General features: G+C 40.4%; 2 protein-coding genes and 4 long non-coding RNA genes across 7 annotated transcripts in view; 2 read left to right on the forward strand and 4 right to left on the reverse strand.

Annotated features, from left to right (window-relative positions):
* LOC118495136 overlaps positions 1-17,511 on the forward strand; it is a 29,109-nt gene extending 11,598 nt beyond the window's left edge. The window contains exons 4-5 of the long non-coding RNA XR_004897455.1: positions 2,509-2,517; positions 17,501-17,511. This is a non-coding gene — a long non-coding RNA (uncharacterized LOC118495136). The remainder of the gene's footprint in view (positions 1-2,508; positions 2,518-17,500) is intronic.
* The window catches only part of LOC118495137, a 470,232-nt gene that overhangs the window by 21,004 nt on the left and 423,477 nt on the right, over positions 1-25,751 (forward strand). The window contains exon 2 of the long non-coding RNA XR_004897456.1: positions 25,172-25,177. This is a non-coding gene — a long non-coding RNA (uncharacterized LOC118495137). The remainder of the gene's footprint in view (positions 1-25,171; positions 25,178-25,751) is intronic.
* LOC116034886 (NLR family CARD domain-containing protein 3-like) overlaps positions 1-25,751 on the reverse strand; it is a 972,843-nt gene that overhangs the window by 15,761 nt on the left and 931,331 nt on the right. The gene's annotated exons all lie outside the window — the stretch shown is intronic.
* Positions 1-25,751, reverse strand: part of LOC116039322 — a 95,652-nt gene that overhangs the window by 5,596 nt on the left and 64,305 nt on the right. The window lies entirely within an intron of this gene.
* On the reverse strand, positions 7,227-11,280 carry LOC118495167. Its single transcript, XR_004897493.1, has 2 exons — positions 11,128-11,280; positions 7,227-7,477 (listed from the first exon to the last, which is right to left on the reverse strand). It is a non-coding gene; the product is annotated as an uncharacterized LOC118495167 (long non-coding RNA).
* Positions 22,269-25,751, reverse strand: part of LOC116039321 (NACHT, LRR and PYD domains-containing protein 3-like) — a 43,368-nt gene continuing 39,885 nt past the window's right edge. Inside the window, exon 7 of the mRNA XM_036001615.1 lies at positions 22,269-22,798. Coding sequence (XP_035857508.1) covers positions 22,269-22,798 — 530 coding nt within the window. The remainder of the gene's footprint in view (positions 22,799-25,751) is intronic.

Consider the following 25,751-nt stretch of genomic DNA (forward strand, 5'->3'; position numbering starts at 1 on the left):
ACCCGCAGACTCAAGCTATTTTGAACTGAACCGTGTGACAGACGAACCTCAACCGCTGGTGATCGTGAAATTCAATCGCGGCGCTTACTATAATCGGCCAAAAGATCTCCTGGAATACTTGACCCCGGCGCTCAAAAAGCACGATCCCTCTTTTGATGCTTCTTTCAACAGCGCAACCAAATGCATCGACTTCAAAGGCGACGGTCTTTACAAAATACGAACCTATCCCCCGCTGGCTTACATGTTAGGATTAAAACCCGCCGAATGGTGGACGCTCTCCAAGAGACCATCTACCTATCCTTGTGATTTAAATGCGGGAGTATATAACCTCTTTGTATACACCAACATTATTCAGTATCAAGCGGTCGGCGACAGCTACTCACCGCTGCTTTGTGTGGTGAATGTGAAAGGTGACTTTGGAGACGTGACTAGCATCAGATACAATACGATACATTATATACCTTTGTCTAAAAATTACATCAAAAACATACTCATAGAAATTAAAACCGATCGCAACAGGAACATAGACTTTGTTTTTGGAAAGACAATTGTGAAATTACACTTTAAGTTCCCGGTAAGATGATACATATCAAAGAAGATCCTCGGCGCTTTGTAGCGTACTATGAAGGTCAAGTAGGTGGAGCTTTACCCGGTTTTTACGGAGCCCCGGTGATGTACGGGAGAGGCATAGGCTCTATCTTTTCTAAATTGTTCAGGTTCGTATCCCCTCTGCTGAAAATAGGTTTTGCTGTGGAAAAACCGCATCTTAAAACAGCTGCTACAAACATTGCTGCGGACGCTGTCAAAGGAGCGATGGGAAAACTGACCGAGAATAAGAATCAAGAAGGTTCGGGAGGTATTTTGGTCTTGTCCCGTAGAACAAGGAAACGCCCGCCAGGTGAGCGTGTCGTTTCCTCAGCATTTAAAAAACGTGCGGCGGTTAAGAAGAGCAAATCAGTCAAGCGACGCGCACCCAAGAGGAGGAAGTCTGCTCAGAGCTCTGACATATTTTAGCGCAGTACACAATGGCTCTTTTACATCAGAAATCAGCCGAGTGCACCCTGGCGGAACTGGATCTCTTTTCATCTCCCATGACTCAACTATCTGTAGAAGATAAAAAATATCAAGAATACCAACCTCTCTCTGCACTGAGCGACAACTCTCCAATTGAATTCTTTATACCCGGAGATGGTGAAAAGTATTTGGACTTGAACGATACGTTGCTGCACCTCTGAGTTAAAATCACAGAGAAGGATGGGGCAGACATCCCTGCAGATACAGCAGTGGGGCTCATCAATTATCCTCTCAATACAATTTTTAGCCAATGCGACGTTATTCTGGGCGATAGATTGATTTCACAATCCAGCGCCACTCACCCTTACAGAGCCATGATAGAAACCTTACTCAACTTTTCAGAGGACACATTAAAGAGTCAATTTAGTGCCGGCCTGTTTTACAAAGACACTCCGGGTTCAATGGATTCTATCATAGTGACTAACGGACCGAACAAAGGATTAGTCCAGAGAGCACAATTCAGCGCAGAATCTGGGGAAGTAGAGTTACTAGGACCTCTTCACAGCGACATCTTTTTCTGCGAGCGTCTGTTATTAAACTCTGTTGATTTGAGAATTAAACTTATTCATTGCAATGATGCGTTTTGCCTTATGGGGGCTCGTGACTCAGAGTTCAGCCTGAAGATATTATCAGCCTCCCTGTTTGTTAAAAAGGTCACCGTTTCCCCTGCTGTACGCCTAGGTCACGCAGCCGCCCTGATGAAAGGAAATGCCCTCTACCGGCTCTCGCGTGTCAGTGTGCAAACGTACTCCATCCCTGAAAATTCCAGGATATGTAACCAGGAAAATCTCTTTCTGGGTGCTATGCCACGCTATTTAGCTTTAGCCATGGTGCACCATGATTCTTTTGTAGGGAGACGGGACCTGTCACCGTTTAATTTCAAACATAATGATGTGGAATATTTGGCTTTGTGTCAGGACGGCAGACAGGTACCTGCTAAAGCCTTTCAGCCCCGTTTCAATACCGGAAATTCAGTCAGAGAATTTTACAATATGTTTACTGCCACAGGACGACATCTTAAAGATTTGCCTTTTAGCATCAACCGCAGCGATTTTAACCAAGGTTATTCTCTGTTTGTCTTCAATCTTGGGGCGACCGAAGACAGCGACGCCTTATCTCCCATTTCCAACGGAAATTTGCATTTGGAAATGAGATTTAGGGTACCACTGCCTTACACTACAACACTCATAGTATACGCATGTTACTGCGACTGTTGCATCATCTTATGGGTCATTTATTTCACGGAGTGTGGGCTTCTGATCAACTACCCTCGCTGAGTCATACCTACCGTCTACCTGCTTACTTTATCGTCAACACTCACCCATCCCACATGCCCGGGGAACATTGGCTTGGATTGACGTTGGAAGAGGACAGCGGAGCGACCTTTTTCGACTCGTACGGATTCCCGCCTGATTTTGCTCATTACCCCTCGAGCATTCTACAGTTTCTGGAAAACCGTTCAAAGAATATACAGTACCACGACCGTCAACTTCAGCACCCGCTGTCTACCGTATGTGGACAGCATTGTGTTTTTTATCTCTGCCATCGGGCCTGCGGCTTATCATATAAAGAAATGTTGACTTTGTATTACGATGATGTCTGTAAAAATGACCGTATGGTATCTAATTTTGTGAATAAATATCAAAGGTGCGTCAGTCGTAACCGCTCAGAATCTTTTCACCATAGTGTGTGCTCTTTAGACATGTTTAGAGATTGTTACCACTTGTAAGAAAGACTCTGTAACCATAAACTTGTGATTAATAAAACATTTTATTGAAAATGACATGAGTGTATGGTGCCGTTAATCCAAAGTTGACCATCGCGGGGATAATATGAATGTTTTTCTTCTTCTTTTTTCCCGCGGTGATTTTTCTTCAGAAGTTGACTATCGCGGTGATAATAGGAATGTTTTTTTTCTTTTTTCCCGCGGTGATTTTTCTTCAAAAGCATCTCCGGCCATTTTGAGCTGACTGTACTGCGCGCGTGCTTGAGGATTTTTAAACATGGATACAGGAATGTTTAACCCATCCAACGTATTTAAGAAACTAGTCCAACCTTTTGGTGTTGTTTGGGTTCTTCTTTTATTGGTCAGTGAGAGGGTTTTTATTAAGTCAAGCATATGGGAGCCTTTTACTACATCTCCCTTATATATAAATTCACCTCTCGATGTCCAACCCTCGTCACTTGCGGCTAATTTCTGCAAAATTATCACCTCGAGGTGAAATCAAATACATTTTCTTGGCAGCCCTCAGAGACATATTATCTTTTTGGAAGCAGGCCTCCTAACAAATTTCCCAATATTGGAACGGCGGCCGACAGTAATGGTAGGATAAAGCCCCCCGTCTGTTTTTTCAGAGCCTGATGTTTACGCTTTAAACTGTTTTTATTATCGGCCAGCAGTCTAATAATCTTCTTTTGACATTTCAGTTGTTTGTATTGAGTAGACGATACAGGCAGATTCCCTTTTAACAGATTTAGAGCCACCTCACACAAGGCTTGGAGAAAATCGGGCGAGCAGTGTTTCAAAATGTCTTTACGTTTTGAAGGCGTGGCGTGGTACAGTGCTTTCAGCAACAGAGCATTCCGTTTTATACGCTCTGACATAATGACGTCCTACTTTGTTTTTGCTATGTAAATCGTCGTTTGCTGGTGGGGCAGTAGTCCTGTACGCACCCTGTAACGTTCTGGGCATGAAGGCGTGAGGTCCAGGATTATATAACCGTGTTGCTCTTTCGTAGCATCTTCAAAACTTTCCAGGAAAAACTGTTTCTGTGAGGGAAAAATCTGATGAGCTAGCACCCTAATCTGGAGCTGATCTCTGGGATTTTTAAATAGCACCAGATAATTGCTGTTTAAACTTATGGTACGACTGTATCTGCCTTTATGAAACACATTTTGGGTTAGAAGCACGACACTCATATTTCGATGATGTCTGTATTGTGTGAAGATTTTCACCACCTCAGGATGATCAGATGCCTGAAATATGACATCGTCGAGTATGACCAGATGTGATTGCTCAGGAGGAAACATACTTGTATCTTCAAAAGAATCAGGCAGGCCTTGGACAAACTTAATTTTTTTATTCATTTTCTTCATTTCATCATACATGGGCTGGTAACTTGTATAAATCCATACAATGTTTTGAGGTACAATATCGATCACACGTTCACATTTTTCCAGTACAGATTTCAGAAAATACGTCTTGCCACAACCGCTGGGACCAACTATCAAACACGAAAATGGAACCTTTAACCTCGGATCAAAATCAATCTGTTCCATCATGCGTCCCTAGTAACCAAACGGTAGCATTGTACCGTCACGAAATAGTCTCCTCTTGTTGTATACTACTCTAAATTTTTTCCGGAATGTTGAGTCTTTCAACAGAAACCCTTTTTTATTGCGTTTAATAATCTGTTGAGGTGTCTCAAGGGACATTTCTTTAGAACCCCTGCGGTAGCCCTCCACCAACTCTGACACGCTATCAAAGTTGATCTGTTCGCAGCACTCGCGAGTTTGGGTAATACCTTTCACCTTCATAACCACTTTTTTCTGGTTTTTGGTCTGGTAGGCATAGCTCTTTTGTCCCGCTGCTACAAATTCCTGAATTGTGTCCCCGTCCAACTCATCGGTAAGATCCCCGAGAAAATTACCCAGCTCCAGAGGAGCCTCGCCCTCTTTTGTCACATATATCAGACTGTCTGTATCTGTGTAGAGAACGTTCTGTTGCAGCCTTTCTAAATAACTGTACAATTTCAGACGACCATACACCGTGGTAAACGCCGCAATGAAAATGTTATTGGTTCGTCCGGGAGGCACGAAGTAACGTTCATTGTATGTCCACTGAATCAAGGCTATGTCATCCTCGTTGTTGTTTGTCGGTAAGAAAGACACGTATCTTAGGTTATATTGCCCTGAAAACGCTAGACTGAAAAGGTGTTCGGGCGATTTGACGAGCGTGGTTTGAACCAAATGACTTCTCTGTGCAAATATCCCCCAAAAATTGCACAGGCACGATTTCGACATCTGTCTCTTGGCCGGATTTGACTCAATCTTTTCGGGGTCTAAGCGGATGCCTTGATGCATCTCATAATCGCTGATGTATTTCTGCCTACTTTCATCGTCCACGGCCTCAGATGGAAAGCCTGAGGCCTCCTGCTACCCCTTTAAAAAGGTATGCACGTATATACCCCACAAATAGGTTGTTGCTATGTGCTTCAAAGTGCCACACTTCTGTGATTTTAATCACAACGTACCCTAGCTCTATGGCTTTTTGTAACTCCGCAGTCACCCAGACTCCGGTTAGAGCTCTGGCTTCCTCATCATGAGTACATGAACTGTTCTGGTTATTGGTTTCCGCGCACATACGACACAGTGTAAACATTAATTTACCTTGAGCTGTTTTATAAGGCAAAACGGGAAAATACAAGCCGCGTGGTGGGCAGACGACTGCTCTTACCAAGCCAAAGTAGTTTTGGATTTCATCAAAGTCTCTATGAATGATGACCGGATGCCCTAAAGGGTAAGAGCCTGTGGCATTGACGTATGGATACAGGGAGGTAACGTCGACATAGCGCACAGTTTCGCCGGGGGGCTGCGGTGTAGCGTAGCCGCATAGCGCTGGTCCTACCGCCGTAAAGGGCCGAGCGAGGAGAGAGAGGTTCTGGAGAATCAAATTTCTTCATAAACTCTCTCACGCCTGGTTGTGTTTTTTTCATTTTGGTCCAAATGTGTTCTCTCATCACCTCCGTACGGAGGCCATGAGCAGCCCTCAGCTGATGCAATTTCTCCTCGCTAGCTGCATGCATCTCCTCAAAGGGTGTTCCTGTCATAGGGCAGATATCATGAGGTCTGAAACAGGTAGGACAGCCGTGAAAAAAGCATCCCTGAAACTCCCACGCATGCTGCACACTGTCTATGACGGCGTATCCGTCTACAAAGTACGGACCAATCTTTTTTTCCCCGCAGTCTAGAGCATGCTGAATGAAAATGTTTTTCGAATACATCACCCATTCCAGCCACTGAATTGCGCCGCACGAGTATTTTTTGAATTGACGCCTGTAGTCGTCAGGCGAAGGGATAGCGAGTGTTTTTTCAGGCAGGACATTTGTCTGGAAAACCTTCATACACGCAGAGGATATTGTGATACAGCTAAAAGGATCCACGTGCGTGTCGCCTATGAACTGCTCTCTGAATTTGGTACCTCTCTGTACCATCTGTAAAACTCCTCCCGCAGAGTCGGCGACATGTTTTCTACCCCATAATCTGACGGAGGTGGGTAGGCGCCGGTGTAGTTTAGATGCCGCTGGGCGCTAAATTTGTGCGGGAAATGACCCTTGGACTTGTCTGCAAATCCCAAAGCCTTCGGCATTGGGGCGAGTTTCATGCTAAGAAAAGATAGCGAGTCGATAAAACGTAACCGGTAGTCGGTTTCCGTGAAACTGATAATCTTACTTCCTTGCATCAGAATCGTCGGTGTTATTCCTAAACGGCCCATGCTTTTTAGGATCAGGTAACTGTCGAATCCTTTTGCATTGTGCGCGATAAATGTAGCGTTACGATAGCGAGGTTCCCTGAACTGTGTGAGAAACATTTCGACGCAGCCCAGGCCATAACACTGCCATTCTTCACCCTGTAACGATTTTGTACACACAAGATATGCTCGATGTTCGCCGGCCCTGTTGCTAAATGTTTCAAAGTCGTAAAAAAATAAATTTTGGGTGTGTTCTTCTTTTACTTTCAGAGGCTTTATATAGCACATGTGTAGTTCAGAGTCATTAGTACCGTTCCTACAAACTCTACATTTTTCACGCGGGCATTTGTGCTCTGTACAATTACAATTACAATGTAATGACAGACATTATCAACCCCTAAAAACCCTTTAACATTTTTTATTCCGTAGTAGTGGTCTTGAAGCAAGAATAAAAACACGGGATTGTCAGACTTTGGGTAGTCTGTTTCAAAATGGGAGCTAGCACGATCCTCGGAGGCTCTGTAAAACACTACAATTTTGCGCTTTACTATCTGTTCAAATGTATTGACCTGGCTGAAGGTTACATCTGTTTGATCGCTCAGACCCGCGAGATGCTGAAATTCTCTAGCCTGCTCATCAGCTTGTCTATCGGTGAGATCAGGATTGATAAGCAGAGCCAGGCTGATGGCAAAGCATAGTTTATTGTTGCGGTTGTGTACTATATACAAATGTTTTCTTTTCTTATTAATGATTTCACAGTCCAAAGTTTTTTTTATTTTTCGTTTAACACCACCACCACCACCTCTAGGGTTACGCACCACTTGAATAAAGAATTCTAGATTGGACTCGTCGTCAATATTTCGGTTAGATTGTATCAACCGTTCCAGTAACCCTTCAAAAACGGTCTGAAAGTCGACACCCCTCTCACTGACTCTTTTCTTTCTTTCTTTCTTTATTTAGATCCCCATTAGCTACTACATTAAGCAGCAGCTATTCTTCCTGGGGTCTTAACAATTTTTACCAAAATATTAACATCAACGCTGTACAACATTGAAGACAAATACAGAAGTGCACACAACATCTTCTAACTTATCCAACTAACAAACATACACACAACACAACACATATACACTAAACATAAAAACATAACCATATAACTATATAAGCTCTTCTATGTACAAAATATTTCCACTCTCTCGGTGTAATAAAATAAAAATCACATTTCAATTGCCATAGCTCATTATACAGTCATTATTGATAGCAAAATTACAATTACTCCAAAGTAAATGAATACAGTCTTAGTCTTTTGGAAAAACTAACATTGTGCCTTTCTGAAACCAAAAATAACGGGAGCGAGTTCCATGCCACCATTCCTCTATAACATGATGTTCTTTGAAGTTGATTTGTTCGACAGACAGGTAACAAGAAACGCCCTTCACTTAATTGGCGAGTGGAATGAGTATGAACGTCACTGAAGAAAGTCAATTTTTTATAAATAATTTCTGGTGCTTTTGTACTAATTATATTTTTTATGAATTTAAAAAGAGAATAATTAATTCTGCTTCTTACATGAAGCCATGTTAACTGATTGTGCATGTCCCTAATACTTGTTCTAAAAGAACAGTTGAGTACAAGCCGAGAAACTTTATTTTGTGCAATCTGTAGTCTGTTTAAATTATTCTCTGTAGTTGCAGCCCAAATGATGGAACAATAGTCCAGATGACACAATACTATTGATTCCACCAAAATTTTCCGTATGCGAATCAGTATGCATTTCCTACAATGGCGAACTACAGCCATACTCCTACCAATTTTATTCAATATTAATTTTATCTGAGCGTTCCATGTCAACCTGCTGTCCACAATCACGCCGAGCAATTTTACCTCCGCCACTTGTTCAATGATTAAACCACCAACTGACAAGTTCAGAGCAGGGGAATCTTTTAAAAGATGATTAGATCCCAACATCATACATTTACTCTTTGCAACATTAATAATTAACTTATTTTCTCTGTTCCAATTTTCAATTAATTTTAATTCATTATTTAATACAGTATTGATTCTGGTAGAGTCATGATCAGACACATAAATAGTCAAATCATCTGCATAAAGGGCAATAGTGGCACTCCCCAAAATAAAAGACAGATCATTAATGAAAATAGAAAATAGCAATGGTCCAAGACAACTCCCTTGAGGCACCCCACAACGGAGAACCTTTGTCTCAGAATAACTACCATTATACAGTACATTAAACTCCCTATTAGTTAGATAACTATAGATCCATTGGATAGCACACTTTTGAAATCCATAACAACTTAATTTTTTCAGTAATAGATCATAATCAATTAAATCAAAAGCTGCACTCAGATCTAACATTACAGTACCAACTAATTTTCTATCGTCAATTTCATGCAACCAATCATCCGTCATCTGAACTAAAGCTGTCATTGTAGAGTGCCCTTTCTTATAAGCATGTTGATAAAGTGAATTTAACCCATTTTTAGAGAAATACAAATGAATTTGATCATAAACAATTTTCTCCGTAATCTTACTCAAAATTGGCAGAATACTTATAGGTCTGCTATTTTTCCCAGAGAAATGTTCCCTTTTATTTTTAGGAAGAGGCACAATTTTAGCTTTTTTCCAGTTAACAGAAAAAACACATTTTTCTAAACTTAAATTAATAATATAACATATAGGCATAGTAACTACATCAGCAACCATCTTTAATAACTTAACATCCAGTTCATCAATACCAGGTGGTTTATCTTTCATTAATTTTAATATATTTTCTACTATGGTTAGATTTACTTTATCCAATTTAAATGTACATGATTTATTAAACATGATTGTATCTGTAATTGTCTTAAAAGATAAACCAGGATATTCCACTGAAATCATCTCTTTTTGTAAATTCTGAATTTTCTTTGTAAAGTAATCTCCTAAATAATTAGCTATATCAAGAGGTTTAGTCAAAAAAGTATCACTTACATCTAAAAATTTTGGTACAGATCTATCCCCCCGCCCTATTAATTGGTTTAATGTATTCCATAATTTATTTTCTTTTTTTTTTTTTTTCTTTTTTTTTAACCTTTATTTATTCAGGGGAGGTTCACTGAGAGGCAGCCTCTCTTTTGCAGGAACGCCCTGATCACATTCACACAGTTCCACATTCATACTGGAAGCTGCCCAGTACTACCACAGTCTGATCTGCTGGCCACTGAGCAGCTCCACTGGAGCGGTTGGGGTTAAGGGCCTTGCTCAATTCTTATTCTTGTTTGATTTTACTTCCTCAAATTTATATTCGTAATAGTACTTCTTTTTTGTTCTGTTTAACTTTGTAACAAAATTTCTTAATTGCTTGTACCTTTCCCATAATCCATTATCTCCTGATAAGCTTGCCTCTGACTTTAATTTATCTCTTTTCCTCATATATTCTTTAAGTTCAGCATCTAACCATGGAGAAGCAATACTTCTTACTGTCATTCGTCTTAATGGGGCATGTTTGTCAACAATTGGCATTAATAAATTTGTAAAAACCTCCAAAGCTAGATCAGGATCCACTTCCCTTAATACTTGTGACCAGTCAGTATTTCTAATATCAGCACAATAACTAGCCTCATTGAAATTTTTAAAAACCCGTTTGACTATTATCTTCTGACCTGGTTTGAGGATTTTGGTTCTTCTGTTAATTGCAATTAAATTATGATCACTGAAGCCAACACAAATTGAGATTGCTTTTGAACACAAATGTGTAGCATTAGTAAAAAGTAAATCTATACATGTTTCCGTTTTTGTCCCATCAGCATTATAAAAAAGTCTTGTTGGCTTTGTGACCACTTGTGACAAATTGCAAATATCAGCTATGGATTGCAACTTATTTTTCAATGAGCAATTATTCAATCTCCAATCAATATTTAGGTCACCTAAAAAATAAATCTCCATATCTAAATCACAGACTATATCCAACATGTAACAGATCCGATCTAAACAGACTATTGGTGCATTGGGAGGCCTATAGCAGCAACCAACTAGAATAGGCTTTAAGTGTGGCAACTGCACAACCACAGCGCTTCAACCCCAATACAACCAAGATCCTGTCTGGTCTTTACTGGTATTTGATCCTGAACATAAAAATCTACACCTCCTCCATTTATATTTCTGTCACATCTATATAATAGGTATCCATTTACATGCAAAAGGAAGTCCTCTATAGTTGCATCTAAATGCGTTTCAGATATTGCCAAAATATGCAAATTATTATTTTCCAGAATCCCAGTAATATCCTGTATCTTATTTCTCAAACTGCAAATATTCAAATGAGCTATTTTTAACCCTTTATTTGAGAGTATATTATCTATCACCATCTTTTATTTTACACAAGTAGTAACTTCTAATGAAACATAGTAAAGAGCTATCAAATAAGCAAATTATACAAAGAAAACACACAACACACAAAGACACACATACACCCCGATGCACCCCCATATTTTTCAACATTTGTCAACAACAACTAATAAGATGTTACACCAACTCAGACAAACCTACTATTTTACACATAACTTCTGAAGTCATGAAATCACTCGAATGATATCGTGTTCTTGAGCATTTCCAGCTATTATTTCAACCTGTACGATGTCATTAGGTCTAACCTCTGGTCTCACTCTCTCTGCTAAGCCTGTAAAATGGCTCGAAACCTCTTGATAAAATTGCGCTAGATCGGGTACATTTCCGAGGGGAGGCATGGAAATGTCATTGTTCAGATTTTCAGCCTGTTGTAAAGCATCTTCTATAGGTCGAAAGTAATTTTCATTGGGAGGGTCAGTTTGATTGTCTGTTGATGGATGTGGTTCTGTGTCAGTATTATTTAAAGAAGGTTCTGTGTTTGAATTATTCAATTCGCGGATAGCCTCAAGCAGTTGGGTCGGTATGTAATTTACTGGCTCATTTAATTCATCGACAGCCTGAAGTAATTGGAACGGAATTATACAGGGTTGATCGTGCTCCATTTTGGGTGTGATATAAAAATAAAAAAGCAAAAAAAAAAAAAAATGTCACCCCTTACAACTTTTTACATATCTGAAGAATTGTCTGGAAATTGGTCAACAACAATCTGGCGATGTCCAAATTGTTTTCACGGTCTCGCTCCCGTCTCACCCTCTGTTCTCTTTGAACGTTCCTCAGTGCCGCTTCTGGCGTAAAAAAAAAAAATGTTTAATCAGAAATTTTAATCAGAAAATAATAATAAAATATGACTCTGATTCGTTGAGTCCTCTCCCTACTGCGCCTCACTCTGCGAATGCGGCTCCGTACTGGTTCTGTCATAAAACAGAGAAAATACATCTGTAAATAAATATATTTAATTATAAAATAAATGAATATATATATATATATATATAAAAATACCTCTGATTTGTTCAGTGGAGCGGGAGGTGCTGGCTCTGTTCTCCGGGGGTGCTGCTTCAAGCTCTGTTCAATTTGAAGATATACATATATACTCACGTTCAATTCAATAAAGCTAGCTAACAATGTTAACAATGTTAATAAAGTTGTTACCTCTGGAAACCATTCTCTCTGTTCACCCCTCTCTCTCTCTCTCTCTCTCACACACACACACACACACACACACACACACACACACACACACACACATAAACACACACACACACACACCCTCGCCCCTCCCTTCCTCTCTCTCTGGTTCACCCTCCCTCTCTCTCTCTCTCTCTCTCTCTCTCTCACCAGCGTAATATTCATTGTTTAAAATGTAAGGTGGTAAAAACATTTAAGAGTTATAATGTAGATACACTTACCCTCAGTCAATGGGGTGGGAGTTTGAGAAGGATCCGAATGAGGTATCTCTGTCAAGACTTCAGCTCTGTCCACCTGTTGTAGGGTCTCCAGCGGTTCTCGTCCAATATCAGGAGTGATCGATCGGTCATTGCCTTCTTCAGATACATTCAAACTTTGAACATCTTCTGCATTTTCTTCTCCTTCGCTCATTATTTCTTCAATTTCAACATCTGCGTTGGTGGGATTATCTGAGTATATAGATATGGTATGTTCAATACAGTTAGTTTTAAAAAACAATGCTCATACAGTTTTTAACTAAAGCCTCTCTCTAATTAACATTCATTGTTTAAAACTTAACCAGTAAAAATAAACAATTTATGACATACATCTACATTAAGCGATATAATATTAAAATAAAAACTTACCCTCAGTCATTTCAGGGGGAGCTGTCTGGTGATTAGGAGGCGTTTGCAGAATTTCATTATAGTGATCCTGTCTTGAGAGCAGTGGTTTTATAGGATGTCTGAAATGGTTCTCCACTGTTTCAATAGATCTATTTGGTTGCATAATTGGCCGGGCATTGATCTGTGGATTTGATGTTTCAGATATTTCTTCAATTTCAAGATCTCCATAAAAGACAGCAGGGTTTGGATTGTAATATGCTCTGATACAACGATCAATCGACTCTGCCGAATAACAGAAAATCTGTGTCATTTATTTTATCTACATCATAAACTTTTGTTGATAAAACATTAGTTGAGAAAACAACCTACCGTAATATGATTGACTCAAATGAATGTCTATGAATTCGTCACTGGTAACTGTTAGGAACAGAGAGAGAGGATAGCTTGAAAAAGAATATTTTCAACACCCTTAACATAATAATAATCATTAATAATATATGACTCACCAGGGAACTGAAGTGATGAAGTCTGCATCTTTTTCAACCCTCTCCACTTGGCCGTCAGTGAATGAATGAACAGCCCTAACCATCGTCTTTTGTGTGAAAATTGAGCGCGATCTCTCGTACATGATTGAGGGCTGCATTTGCTCTTGAAAACGATACATGGAGACGCGGGTAAAAAGTAAAATACAGCGCCTATGTGACTACATGTTTGTGTGTGTGTGTGTGTGTGTGTGTGTTCATCAGAGCAGAGGTTGACCCCTGACCTTAGGCCCAGTAGACAACAGTTGACACAGAAATGAGACGCCTTCCTCTGGCTCGCAGGAGACAGCTGCTTTTGGTGAGCACTCAGTTCATACAGAAAGAGCTGCAGAAACAAGTTCTGAAAATATAGGGTTTAACATCCATAATAATTTCTCCTTTGCAATATTGTAATATTGTAATGTACTTGGAGCAGATGAGGGTGCAGGAGAGGCAGAGGACACTGGGAACCAAACATACGAACCAGAGCGATGCATGCACAGACCCGTCAACATTTTCTACAAAATGTAAAGCCTAATTTGACCCAAGTTATTAGTTATTAAGCTGTTCCATTTCATATAATGATAACACGCTTTGTTGGACCGAATACGCAATCATTTTCCAATATTACCATGGGCCACCAGGACAATATTTTCGTGGGATGTCAGCTTTAATTTTTTGTTTGCGGTTCATTCCTATATTATTAAAAGACATTGAATGCAGTAACAATTGGATTTAACAATCTTAAACATTCACCATTTTTAGTTCTCTCAGTTATATGAGGCGTGCATAAAATACTGATAAAGATATTTAACTCATTCAAAACCATCATCTACGTATTTCCTGTCGCCCTCATTTCTCATTGGTTCGTTTGAAAACCGCATTTCCTGTCTCTGCCCTGTACTGTAAATAGATATTGCATCAGAAACACCTGTCGAACATCAATCAAAATTTGGACAGGTCGTGACCTCTTGACCTGTCAGTCATCAATCAAACCACATTCTTAAGTGACAGAAACCCCATACTATATCGCTCTAGCAGATTTTCACAATAAGAGCTTTGTTTCTTCTCTCTGTGTAACTGTGGTTGTTGTTGTCAGTGTGTTTGTTCTTTCTTTGAAACTTTGTCTTACCGCCTTTAGAAATGAGTTCAAACACTTTTAATTATGTTTAACTTTCTCTGAAACAAAATGGAATTTAAACGGTGCCAGATGATGTTTAAAGAGTTTAAATTAAAGTATATTTTAACCCCCCCCACTCCCCCTCCCCGCGGTACAGACAGGGAAAACAAGCGCTCCTCTCCTGAGCTGATTTTGCTGCAAAACGCAGCTGGAAATGTCCGATGTGTTTATCATAAGAAATAAAGGATCTATAAGACAGAAATAAAGGATCTATATGACAGAAATAAAGGATCTATAAGACAGAAACACAACAACATGGCGGCCGATCTTTGTGAAGATGCCAGTTGTAATCATCACAAGTCCAGTTGAGTTGGTTTCTCTGCAGCTTTCTGCTCTTAAACTAAACTAACCCACAGCTGGAGTTCACCATTCAAACATTACACACATTATATATATATATATATATATATATATATATATATATATATAAAAACATTACAGACATTAGAGTTAAATTACCTTCAGTTGGAGCTTCACACAGAGAGATAAAACTGCGTCACAAACTCTGGAAAGTGAAAGTAAACTTTAAACAGGAAACAAGAGGAACCGCCCAGAGAGGCTCAGCATTACCAAATATAGTAACACACAGACTGACAGTTAACATGTAATAACACATGTAATAGAGTTGTTTTTAAATCTAAAGTATGTCAAGTCAAGTGGGCTTTATTGTCATTTCAACCATATACGATGTATATAGTGAAGTGGATCAAGTGGTGTTACACATTTAAAATATATAAAAATTACATTATAAAAAAATGGCATTCGAGACAGGCTACATTTAGTGCACATACATTATAGAGTATACATGAAGTGCAGTTACTACTTAAAGTAGAGCCTTTAAGACAGACCAGGGACAGGACAGACAGCAGAAGACAGGACATAAGTAGACTGGTAACAGAGCACTGATTGGTTCAACAGAGGATGGTGTGTTGAGAGTTCACACAGACTCCAGGGTGGTTAAAGATGTCTGTCCTCAATTCATTTAAAAACCATCAGACCGTTTACTCCACCATTCATTCAGACGGCTCCCTGCACTAGTTGGAACAATATACAATACTTCATATAATAGAATACTAATCACAATAACAGTAACGTTATCTCCAAATAACAATAATATGGTATGTTTTTATTCACTGACATAACACACACACTACATGGGGGTATCTGTCATTCTTACAAATATATACTAAAGTAAATAATACATTGTGTTAGAAAACAACAAGTGTTTATTGATTATGTATTACCAAATAAATACATAAAATGTAATTTAAAAAGTGGGGTGAGTGTGTAAGATAAGAACATAGAAATGAAACTAATAAAAGCTGTAAACATGTTTTAATGTGTGAAAATGTTTGGTGGAGCTCTGCTTGTACTTCCTGATGATGTCATCAGAGGGCGCCATGACGTCACTCACCGGCTCAGAGATGCTGTTTCTGAATGCAGTTCAGTGGTCACATGTTGTACTTTGTAATACTATAGTATCCTTCAACAGAGGAGGAATGTAGCACCATATGGATGTGAAAGCAGTTATAATTAGCCTATGTGACAATAAAATTTCTTTAGGTTAAAATCAACAAATAATCGTGATAATTAATCATGATCAATATATTGATCAAAATAATCGTGATTATCATCTTTGGCCATCATCGTGCCGCCCTACTGTGTTCACCTGTAGTGTAGTCTGATGCATTTTAGCGGGTATACTGTACTATATAAATATCTGGATCACACTGGACATATCAAAGTGGGGGATCTGGTTGGCCTCCCCCAGGGAAGTTTTGAGCATCACAGATTTCATTTCCTGCAATCTGATAGACTTTTTTGCACCAATTCATAGTAGAAATACCTTTATTTAGCCTATGCAAAGGAAAACACAGATGACAATTCAAAATATATTAAAAATATAATGGAAAGTAGGCCTATGCTGTTACGTGTCATTGAGCATTTTGAAGTGGGTATATGGAAATCCTGGAGCTTTCTTAGTGGCTATACTGCATATCACGTAGACCAGTGTTTCTCAAATGGGGGTCCGTGTCCCCCTAGGGGTACTCTGGAGGACTGCAGGGGGTACGTGTCCCCCTAGAGGTACTCTGGAGGACTGCAGGGGTACGTGTCCCCCTAGGGGTACTCTGGAGGACTGCAGGGGGTACGTGTCCCCCTAGGGGTACTTTGGAGGACTGCAGGGGGTCCGTGTCCCCCTAGGGGTACTCTGGAGGACTGCAGGGGGTACGTGTCCCCCTAGAGGTACTCTGGAGGACTGCAGGGGTACGTGTCCCCCTAGGGGTACTCTGGAGGACTGCAGGGGGTACGTGTCCCCCTAGGGGTACTTTGGAGGACTGCAGGGGGTCCGTGTCCCCCTAGGGGTACTCTGGAGGACTGCAGGGGTACGTGTCCCCCTAGGGGTACTCTGGAGGACTGCAGGGGGTAGGTGTCCCCCTAGGGGTACTCTGGAGGACTGCAGGGGGTACGTGAGATATTTAACTAAATGTTTAATAGTAACAAGGCTGTTGTCCAGAACATTGTTCGTCTTTATAGAGACTTTTTTTTCTACCAAAAATGTGACATTTGTGTCTCCTTCTTTGGACCTATTCTATCCTTCCTTTCTTCTTTCTACTGTTCTACCTTTTATAAGTTTCTCGCTTTTTTCAAAGTTACGTCACTGTTTTTGAAGTTTTTGATACTATTTTGACCTATTCTTACCTTCCTTCCTTCTTTCTACCATCTTTTTCCGAGGTTTTGAATTTTTTTACAGTTTGTCTCCTTTTCTCATCAGCATTTAAATGTTTATCAGTTCCAAGTCTGTTGTTTAGTAAATCTATCACTGACAGCGCTGTACTGTTTATAGAGACTTTTTTTCTACCAAAAACGATTAGTGCTGGTCAGGGGGTACTTGGGTACATTATTGAAAAAAGTTTGAGAACCATTGACATAGACTACACCACTGGTGTACACAAATTAAAAATAACGTGACCATTTCACAAACTGCTGTGAGACCGTGTTGAAATGAGTGCTGAGAGTGTGGTCTACACCTACTCTATCTGTAGAGAGTCCTGATTAGGATTGGACTCTACTAATAACATGTTATTGAATTTGAACACTAAGTTGCATCATAAAGAAGCAACACTAGTTCCTGTTGGAGGAGTGCCAGCTCATAGTGATGTAGTCCCATATTAGTTGATTTAGTTAGAGAATAAAAGAGCTGAGTCATGTTGTCTCCACATCAGTCCTGTCAGTGAATACAACGACCGACACTGTTTTCTGATCTCAACACAAGAGTCCTGAACACTTCCTCAGGAAATAACAAGTACATAATCAGCCAATGGGCTTTGGACACCTTCCCTGCGTGGTTAAAATACTCAGTCTATTTTTATATTATTATTTTTTTTTATATTTTCATGTTTTTTAGAAAAATACAGAATGTTTTTTTTTTAACAGTGTGATTTGTTTTTTATTGTACTTTTGTTTAAAATTATACCCAGTTAAAGAAAAGACTTTATTGAGCCGACAGAATCAAACAATAATAATAATAATAAATGTTTTTAAATGGATTCCCCAGATGTTTAATTTTGAAGTTTCTGATGTGTTGCGTTCAAGTCAGTGAAAAAACTCAAATTAGTCAAATTAAAATATTTATTTAAAGCAATAAAATTTAACTCTTCATACACATGTGTTCAGATCTTTTATACAGTTTTCAGCAAAACAAAAATAAAATAAAACAAAGTGAAAAAAAAAAAATTTAAAACTTAAAAACTGTGAGTTTGTTTTTCCCCCAGAAAAAACGGTGGAATGTCCTTTAAAACCCCGCCGCCACCGCCGCCACATGACCCTGTCAGTCACATGACCCCGTCAGTCACATGACCCCGTCAGTCACATGACCCCCGTCAGTCACATGACCCCGTCAGTCACATGACCCCCGTCAGTCACATGACCCCGTCAGTCACATGACCCCGTCACCACCGCAGAGGAGAAGCACACGAAGAGGAAGAAAGCAGTGGAGTAGCCTGAGCCTGTCTGTCTGAATGTGATTTAACAGCCTGATTGATGCGTCTGTTGGCAGCCTGAGACACTAAGGATCCAACGTGACATCATGACTTTGCGTAAACATGCACGCCAAGTGGCGTGTTATCTGTAAGCATTTTGAGCTATCCGCGTGTATGTCTACGCCGTATACAGCGGACGGGTTCATCAGAATTGAGTACAAACTATGAAGTTAAAAGTGCTGCTCTATGGTGTAAACATAAACACATGTTGACTAAGAACTCAGAGCGGAGAATGTGAAGATTTAAAATCTAGTTCTAAAGATCAAATCTCTCTGAAGTTGCCGTTTGTTTGTGTTGCACCTGAACGCAGCATCACCTGTGTGGAGTTTGGGATCATTCAGACTGATCTCATGAAATGACGTATGTGTGACACGCCAATTTGTATGCCATTATTGGCGTGTTATCAAGAAGCATACATAATCGCCTTTCGGACGGTTGGGTTTAGGAAACGTGACGTGCGGGACCTGATCCCCGGTCTCCTGGGTGAAAGTCCTGTGTTTGACCGTCCTCCCCCCCGACCAATCTCCCTACGCGGATTTTCGAGATCTCCACGCAGGTGATGCTGTGTTCAGGTGCAACAGAAACAAACGGAAACTTCAGACATATTAGATCTTTAGAACACGTCAGACATGATATATGTAAACACACACACACACAGACACAGAAATACTGAACTATACATACGAAGTGGATCCAGAGAGATGATTGGGTTCCAGTCTGTAACCATGACAACAGATTAACTCCACGGCACAAACACGAGACAACAAAAAAAACATCGGGTTGACCTAGTGACATCACAGGGGAAGCTCCGCCCCCTTCAGCCATATTTTCATTATCTTAAAAATTCTTCTCGTCCTTTGACCTTTGAGTCGGTTCATCCATGATGCTGTGTGTCTCTCACACACACACACAGACACACACACACACACACACACACACACACACACACACACAGACACACACACACACACACACACACACAGACACACGCACACACACAGACACACACACACACACACACACACACAGACGCAGACACACACACACACACACACACACACAGACACAGACACACACACACACAGACACAGACACAGACACACACAGACACACACACACACACACACACACACACACAGACACACATACACAAGTTTACACCTATTACCATTTCTAGCCACTGGGGGAACATAGGCAGGCTGGGGGAACTCATATTAACGTTAAAAAACCTCATAAAGTGACATTTTCATGCCATGGGACCTTTAAAACCTCCTCTATTGTAGTTCTGCTACAACATGTAGATATATCTTCAACACAAGAGTCCTGAACACTTTCTCAGGAAGTAAGAAGTGAAGTAGTAACATTATATTTAACATTACACAACCAGAAACTAACCCTGAAGAGACCAAAGACTAACGTGGTGTTAAAGTACCAAACAGATACTTAACAGCCAGCTGTAAATGATGATTGCATTTCATTGGACAATTGTGTTGTATAATGATAATAAAGATGAACTTTGAACCTTGAACCTTTTATCAGAACCATTAGACACATACACACACACACACACACACACACACACACATACACACACACACACACACACACTCATGGGTAGGGCTGGGCACCGAACGTCGATACTTTTATGGCACCGAAAAATTATTAATCTTTCGGTGAAAAATTTCGGTTCCGAAAGCGTCTGAACACGTAAGCGCAAGCACACACACACACACACACACACACACACACACACACACCGAGTAAACTACGTTGTCGGCTCTGTAGTTTTGTTGTTTTGTTGTCATGGAAATGCAGATGAAGTGGTTTCAAGTGTGGTTACAGTTTTTCAGAACTTCACGCAGACAGCGTTTGCTGTGATGTGATATTAATAGAGAGCTGAAAGCGGTCGCGGTGCTGTTGACGTTACACTTCCTCTGAGACAAGCAGGCACAACTTCTCTGCCCTGATGACTGACTGACAGGCTGAGCTTGTAAGGCAACTTTATTAATGTTACTCTGAGTGAGCAGTTTACCAGAATTTTTACATTTTGATTCACAATTAAGGTGGAAAATAAAATCTTTGTGTTTAATGTATTTTTGTTGATGTTGAAATTGATTTTAAAACATATGGTATCGGAAAAAGTATCGTTAGGAACCGGCATCGAAACTGAGGTATCGAAGTTGTCACCAGATGGAAAGATTTTGAACGATGCCCAGCCCTGCTCATGGGCTGGGACACATTCATACGGTTTGATAAAGTACTTATTGGACTTTAACTTATCATTGCACTTACAATAACGTATCTGTCCTCAATTTAGGTCATCCTGTACGTCTCATCTGCGGTTTTTCCTGCATCTACTGTGTGTGATTGTGTGTGTGTGTGTGTGTGTGTGTGTGTGTGTGTGTGTGTGTGTGTGTGTGTGTGTGCGCGCGTCAGTCGCGGGGAGAACGGAGCAGCAGACCCGCCCGCTGCAGAGAGCCGACAGGATTGGAACAGCAACTTTACAGTGAAAAATCATTACAGCGTACATTGATGTTAAAATGTCTACATGTTGGCAGGAAGGTCTGAAAAAAATGTTTTGTTGGAAAATGTGAGATGTTCGAGTCACACACGTCTCGTCTTCATAACAGAAACTAGGAAATGAATTTGACCCGTTCTCACTCCTGATTGGTCAGCGGCTGCACGTGGGACTGCTGGGATTGTCGCGAGTAATGAAAATGCGATAGGGGGCCCCGGCTGTCAATCAATGTCTTCCAGTGATGCTGTCCCCTGATTGGCTACCTGCCAATGTGGCAGGTAGATTGACAGTGTTACCCGCCAATTACAAAATTCACCCACATTTGGCTGGTGGTCGTGTGTTAATTTCAGGCCCTGGGTGTAAATATATGATGAAAAGATGTTTTTCCTATCATGACTCCACATTCACCCAATGTCTCATTTTAAACACACAGTTTGTTGGTTGTCCCACACCGAGGAAACTGTTCTCTCTGCTACTCGTTCCTCTTTGATTGTCTTGATTTCATTCCCCATTGTCTGTTTTCTTGTCCTCCTTCTCTCCGTGTGTTTGACCCTGTTCCATTCCTCATTTCATGTCTTTATTTGCTAATGCTATATCCCTTTATTTCCTATATATACATAGATTATTGTCATTATTGTAAAAACCTCATCACATTCTTCATCTTTTCCATCAATCTGCTGATGTATGCTCTCCTATCAACACTTTATCAACGAACACACTTTTCCCATTCCTTTCAGACCATTTGATTGTGTAAGCGGTGCCGTCCCAAACGCTCTCATTCTACTGACAACACATGAGCCTTGTGTTGTCTTCCTGTGCTACTTGGTGTTTTTCTGGCTTACATGTTTTTCTCACTTTTCATCATGTTTTTGTAGAATTTCCTGACACTTTGTCATGATTGTCTCTGTTTTTTTGCCATGTTTTCTGCTCCATTTCTAACCTTTTTCAAGCTTTTTCCCTCACTTTTGTCACTTTTGTCTACCTTGACCAGATCACAAACACATCACAGTAACGTTATGCTTTTATTGTGAAAAGAGACAGAACTCCAAACTAAACATGACACAAGTCAACGGCATTTCTAGATTTTGATGATCACAGCTTCCATCAAGAAGTTTACAATGTTCACCAGGAATCTGTTCAATCATTCTGAATTATTTCATACAAAGTTCATTCATTAGTTCATAACAATAACCTGAAATATTTCTGTTAGTGTGATCCTGTACAGACTCAACTGATCAGCAGTGAGAAACAGGAGGAGACTCTCCGTCCTACACAGGACACAGAGACACTGAGGAACCAGGAGACCAGACCCCAAACCCAGGATAGAGAGGCTGAGTGAATGTGGTGTTGAAGGTGTGGAGGTGGATCAGTGAGTCAGAGGAGACTGAGTAGAAGGACAGAGAGCCAGCAGGACAGTCCACATACACTGCTACTCTACCAGAGACAGAGGAGGAGGAGATGGATGTTTCTATGTCATTGTGACAGACAGAGTAACCACCATCATAGCAGTTCAGACTCCAGGACTGATCATTACATCCAAACACACAGTCTCTAATGCCTCCTCTCCTGCTGATTCCTCTGTAACTCACTGATATATCAACCACTCCTCTCCTCTCAACCTCCCAGTAACAGCGACCAGTCAGACCATCTCTACACAGCAGCTGATAGCAGTAGTCAAACCTCTCTGGATGATCAGGATATGGCTGTTTCTCCTCCACTAATATCACCTTCCTGTTGTTGTCAGACAGTTTGAGTTTTCTGTTCACTGTGTTTGTGTCGACTGTGAGTTGACAGGAATCTGACGGAGAGAAGGAGACACAACACAGCTGCAGTTATTTACCAATCAGCACTTTGATGATGACATCAGAGGGTTGAATGAGTGATGTCACAGTTTGATGAATGAAATTAAAAACAGACTTACACTTCCTCAGACCTGGTGTCAACCATCTGACTCCAGCAGGCTCCACCCTGAAAGGAGGAGGGGCATTACATCACTCTCACACACACAGCTTCATCCTCATCACATGTAGGGCTGGAATTTACTCATTTATATTCATATTTGGGCTGTCAATCAATTAAAATATGTAATTCAGTTTAATTTCCTTTAAGGTGTCCAATCATAAGAGTTAAGTTATCTCAGGACACTTTCCAGATAGAGGAGGTCTGAGTCAGGATTTATTTCATAGTACGCACAACAACCGTCCTCCTCTACAGCTGTTTACTGCTCCAGAAATCAGCTGATCTTATAATATATATAATATATATATATAATAGGCTATTTGATGTGTATGAGAGTGTGTTCCTAGTGTACTTTATCATATCATAATGACCAGGTCATGAGAATATTCCTGAAACTACAGCTTGTTGTTCTATAGGATGGAGATGTCTGTCTCTAGTTCCTGATAAACTGATCTATAGGCTGCTATATGAACGCTGTGCTATTCAACCAAAGCTACATGAAAATTAAAGCCCTACAGAGGGAAATGAATGAGATATGTTATCGAATACAAATAACAGCATGTGCCTATTATGTTTGGACATTTATGAATTCATGAATTAGACAAAGTTTTACAACGTTTATGAGGTCGCCCCAGCTTAACAACTAGAGAAACAGCTTGATTTTAAAGGGAGTCTGGGAACTTCTTCCCTGGGATCTTACCAGTTGCGGCCCGCATCCGGTTCAAGACACTAGTACTTACGTACTGGGCCACGAACGGATCAGCCCCAGCTTACATCCAGGACATGGTCAAACCATATACCCCAAACCGCCCACTTCGTTCTGAATCAGCCAAACTGCTGGCTGCTCCCTCACAGCGAGGGAGAACTAATCACTCAACGAAATCCCGACTGTTCACTGTCCTGGCTCCTAAATGGTGGAACGAGCTCCCCATTGATATCAGGATGGCCGAAAGCCTACACATCTTCCACCGAACGCTAAAAACACATTTCTTCTGACTACACCTCGGATAAAAAAAAATAATAATAATAATCTTGAACCTGGACTTTCATATGTCTCTTTGTAGCTTTGCTTATTTAAAGCTGATGTATTTGCACTGACTACTTGTTGTCTGGAGTTGAGCCTTCAGAGTTGAAAGCACTTAATTGGAAGTCGCTTTGGATAAAAGGGTCAGCTAAATGACATGTAATGTAATGTGATGTAATAACAACTTACGTTTCCTCAGAAACACGTCTAAAATCAATCCCATCCTCCTTTGACCAGTTGCTCTTAAAGGAAACACAGCTGGATGTACATCCAGATTCAGCAGACTCTGGTCTGGTCCTGATAGAAAAATATATTTATTGAAGATCACATATTCAGTTAAAGACTCCATGCATAACATAACTGAGAAATATATAATTAAGATACATATGTATATGAGCCTAATTATTAAAAATAAATGCCAATAATGACTTACTTTCTGACAGAAACACGTTGATTAAAATCAATAAAAATATCCTTTATAAGATTCTACTTAGATAAGATGCCACTGTTCTTCAGGAGGAGTTGGTTCTCCCAAATGTTTAGTAATGATGCTGACTTCATAAAGTAAATGAAAACATTTCACAGCTGCTGCTTTGACCAATCAGCTCCCTAGTTCACTCAGAGCTGTGGAGATCTGCCAATGAGAGGCTAATAAATAACTAACGGAGACATAACAGCAGGAATGTCTGTAGTAATAGTACAGTGTAGTGTAGTAATATCCTACATACTGGTGTATTAGGGGACGTTTTATGAAACTAATAATAAGATTATTGTATACCGGTGGCCACCTTTTCCAGGTACCAGTGGGGAACAGAGAGCCGGGGGGGTCTGAGAGATCACTCAGATCAGATTTTAATACCAGGGGAAAACAGGGCCATAGATATCCCAGAGTGCACCTGGACGACAGGCTACAGTGGGCTGGAAACACAGAGACCCTCTACAAGAAGACCACACACCCAATGAGACAACACTACTTCTAGTTTGTTGGAGATTTCAGAACAACTCACCTCTGTCTTCTCCTCTCCATTTCAATTTGCTCCCTCACACTTTTCTCCATTTTAATCTCCCTTACAGGTAGCCTTGTTTTTTAAAGTAGTGGTGTCTCCATGGACTGGACACTCTTCATGGACACACAGCTGGGTTCAGGTTCAGGTTCAGGTTCAGGTTCCGGTTCAGGTCCAGGTTCAGGTCTAGGTTTAGGTTCAGGTCCAGGTTCAGGTTCTGGTTCCGGTTCAGGTTCAGGTTCAGGTTCAGCAGGGTCTGGTCTCTGATGGGTCCTGTTAGAAAGAGAGGAAGACCACTTTTTAATATCCAGAAACAGACGCTGCTGGAGAAACTAGAAGCTATCAAGCAGAAAATAAAGTCTGAAGCTCTTCACTGAATGATTTCTGCTCTCTGCTCTTCCCGCTCTGTCATTCATTCTCTTTCTGGGAGAACAGGAACATTGGAAAGACTCCAGGACTAATGTCATCTTTATGTCCTCTAATGGAGACAAGACTCCATTATGACAATCAATCTCACCTTTCTGTCCTGTGTATCAAAAGTAAAAACAGGATTTAAAGTGGAACTTTTGCATGAGTCTTTGAGGAGAAACTCTGTTTTACAGACCCGTCCATTAAATCAACTATCCATTAGTCCATCAAATCGTTTGATAGTTAGTCGACCAAGAATTTCTTTAATTAAAAGAGAGCAGATTTGGGCTCAGGTCCCTGATGTAAAAGACTTCTTACTGCATTATCCATCCATCTTCTTCCGCTTATCCGGTAAC

This window comes from Sander lucioperca, chromosome 5 (assembly GCF_008315115.2).
Source record: "Sander lucioperca isolate FBNREF2018 chromosome 5, SLUC_FBN_1.2, whole genome shotgun sequence".
NCBI classification, from domain to species: Eukaryota; Metazoa; Chordata; class Actinopteri; order Perciformes; family Percidae; genus Sander; species Sander lucioperca.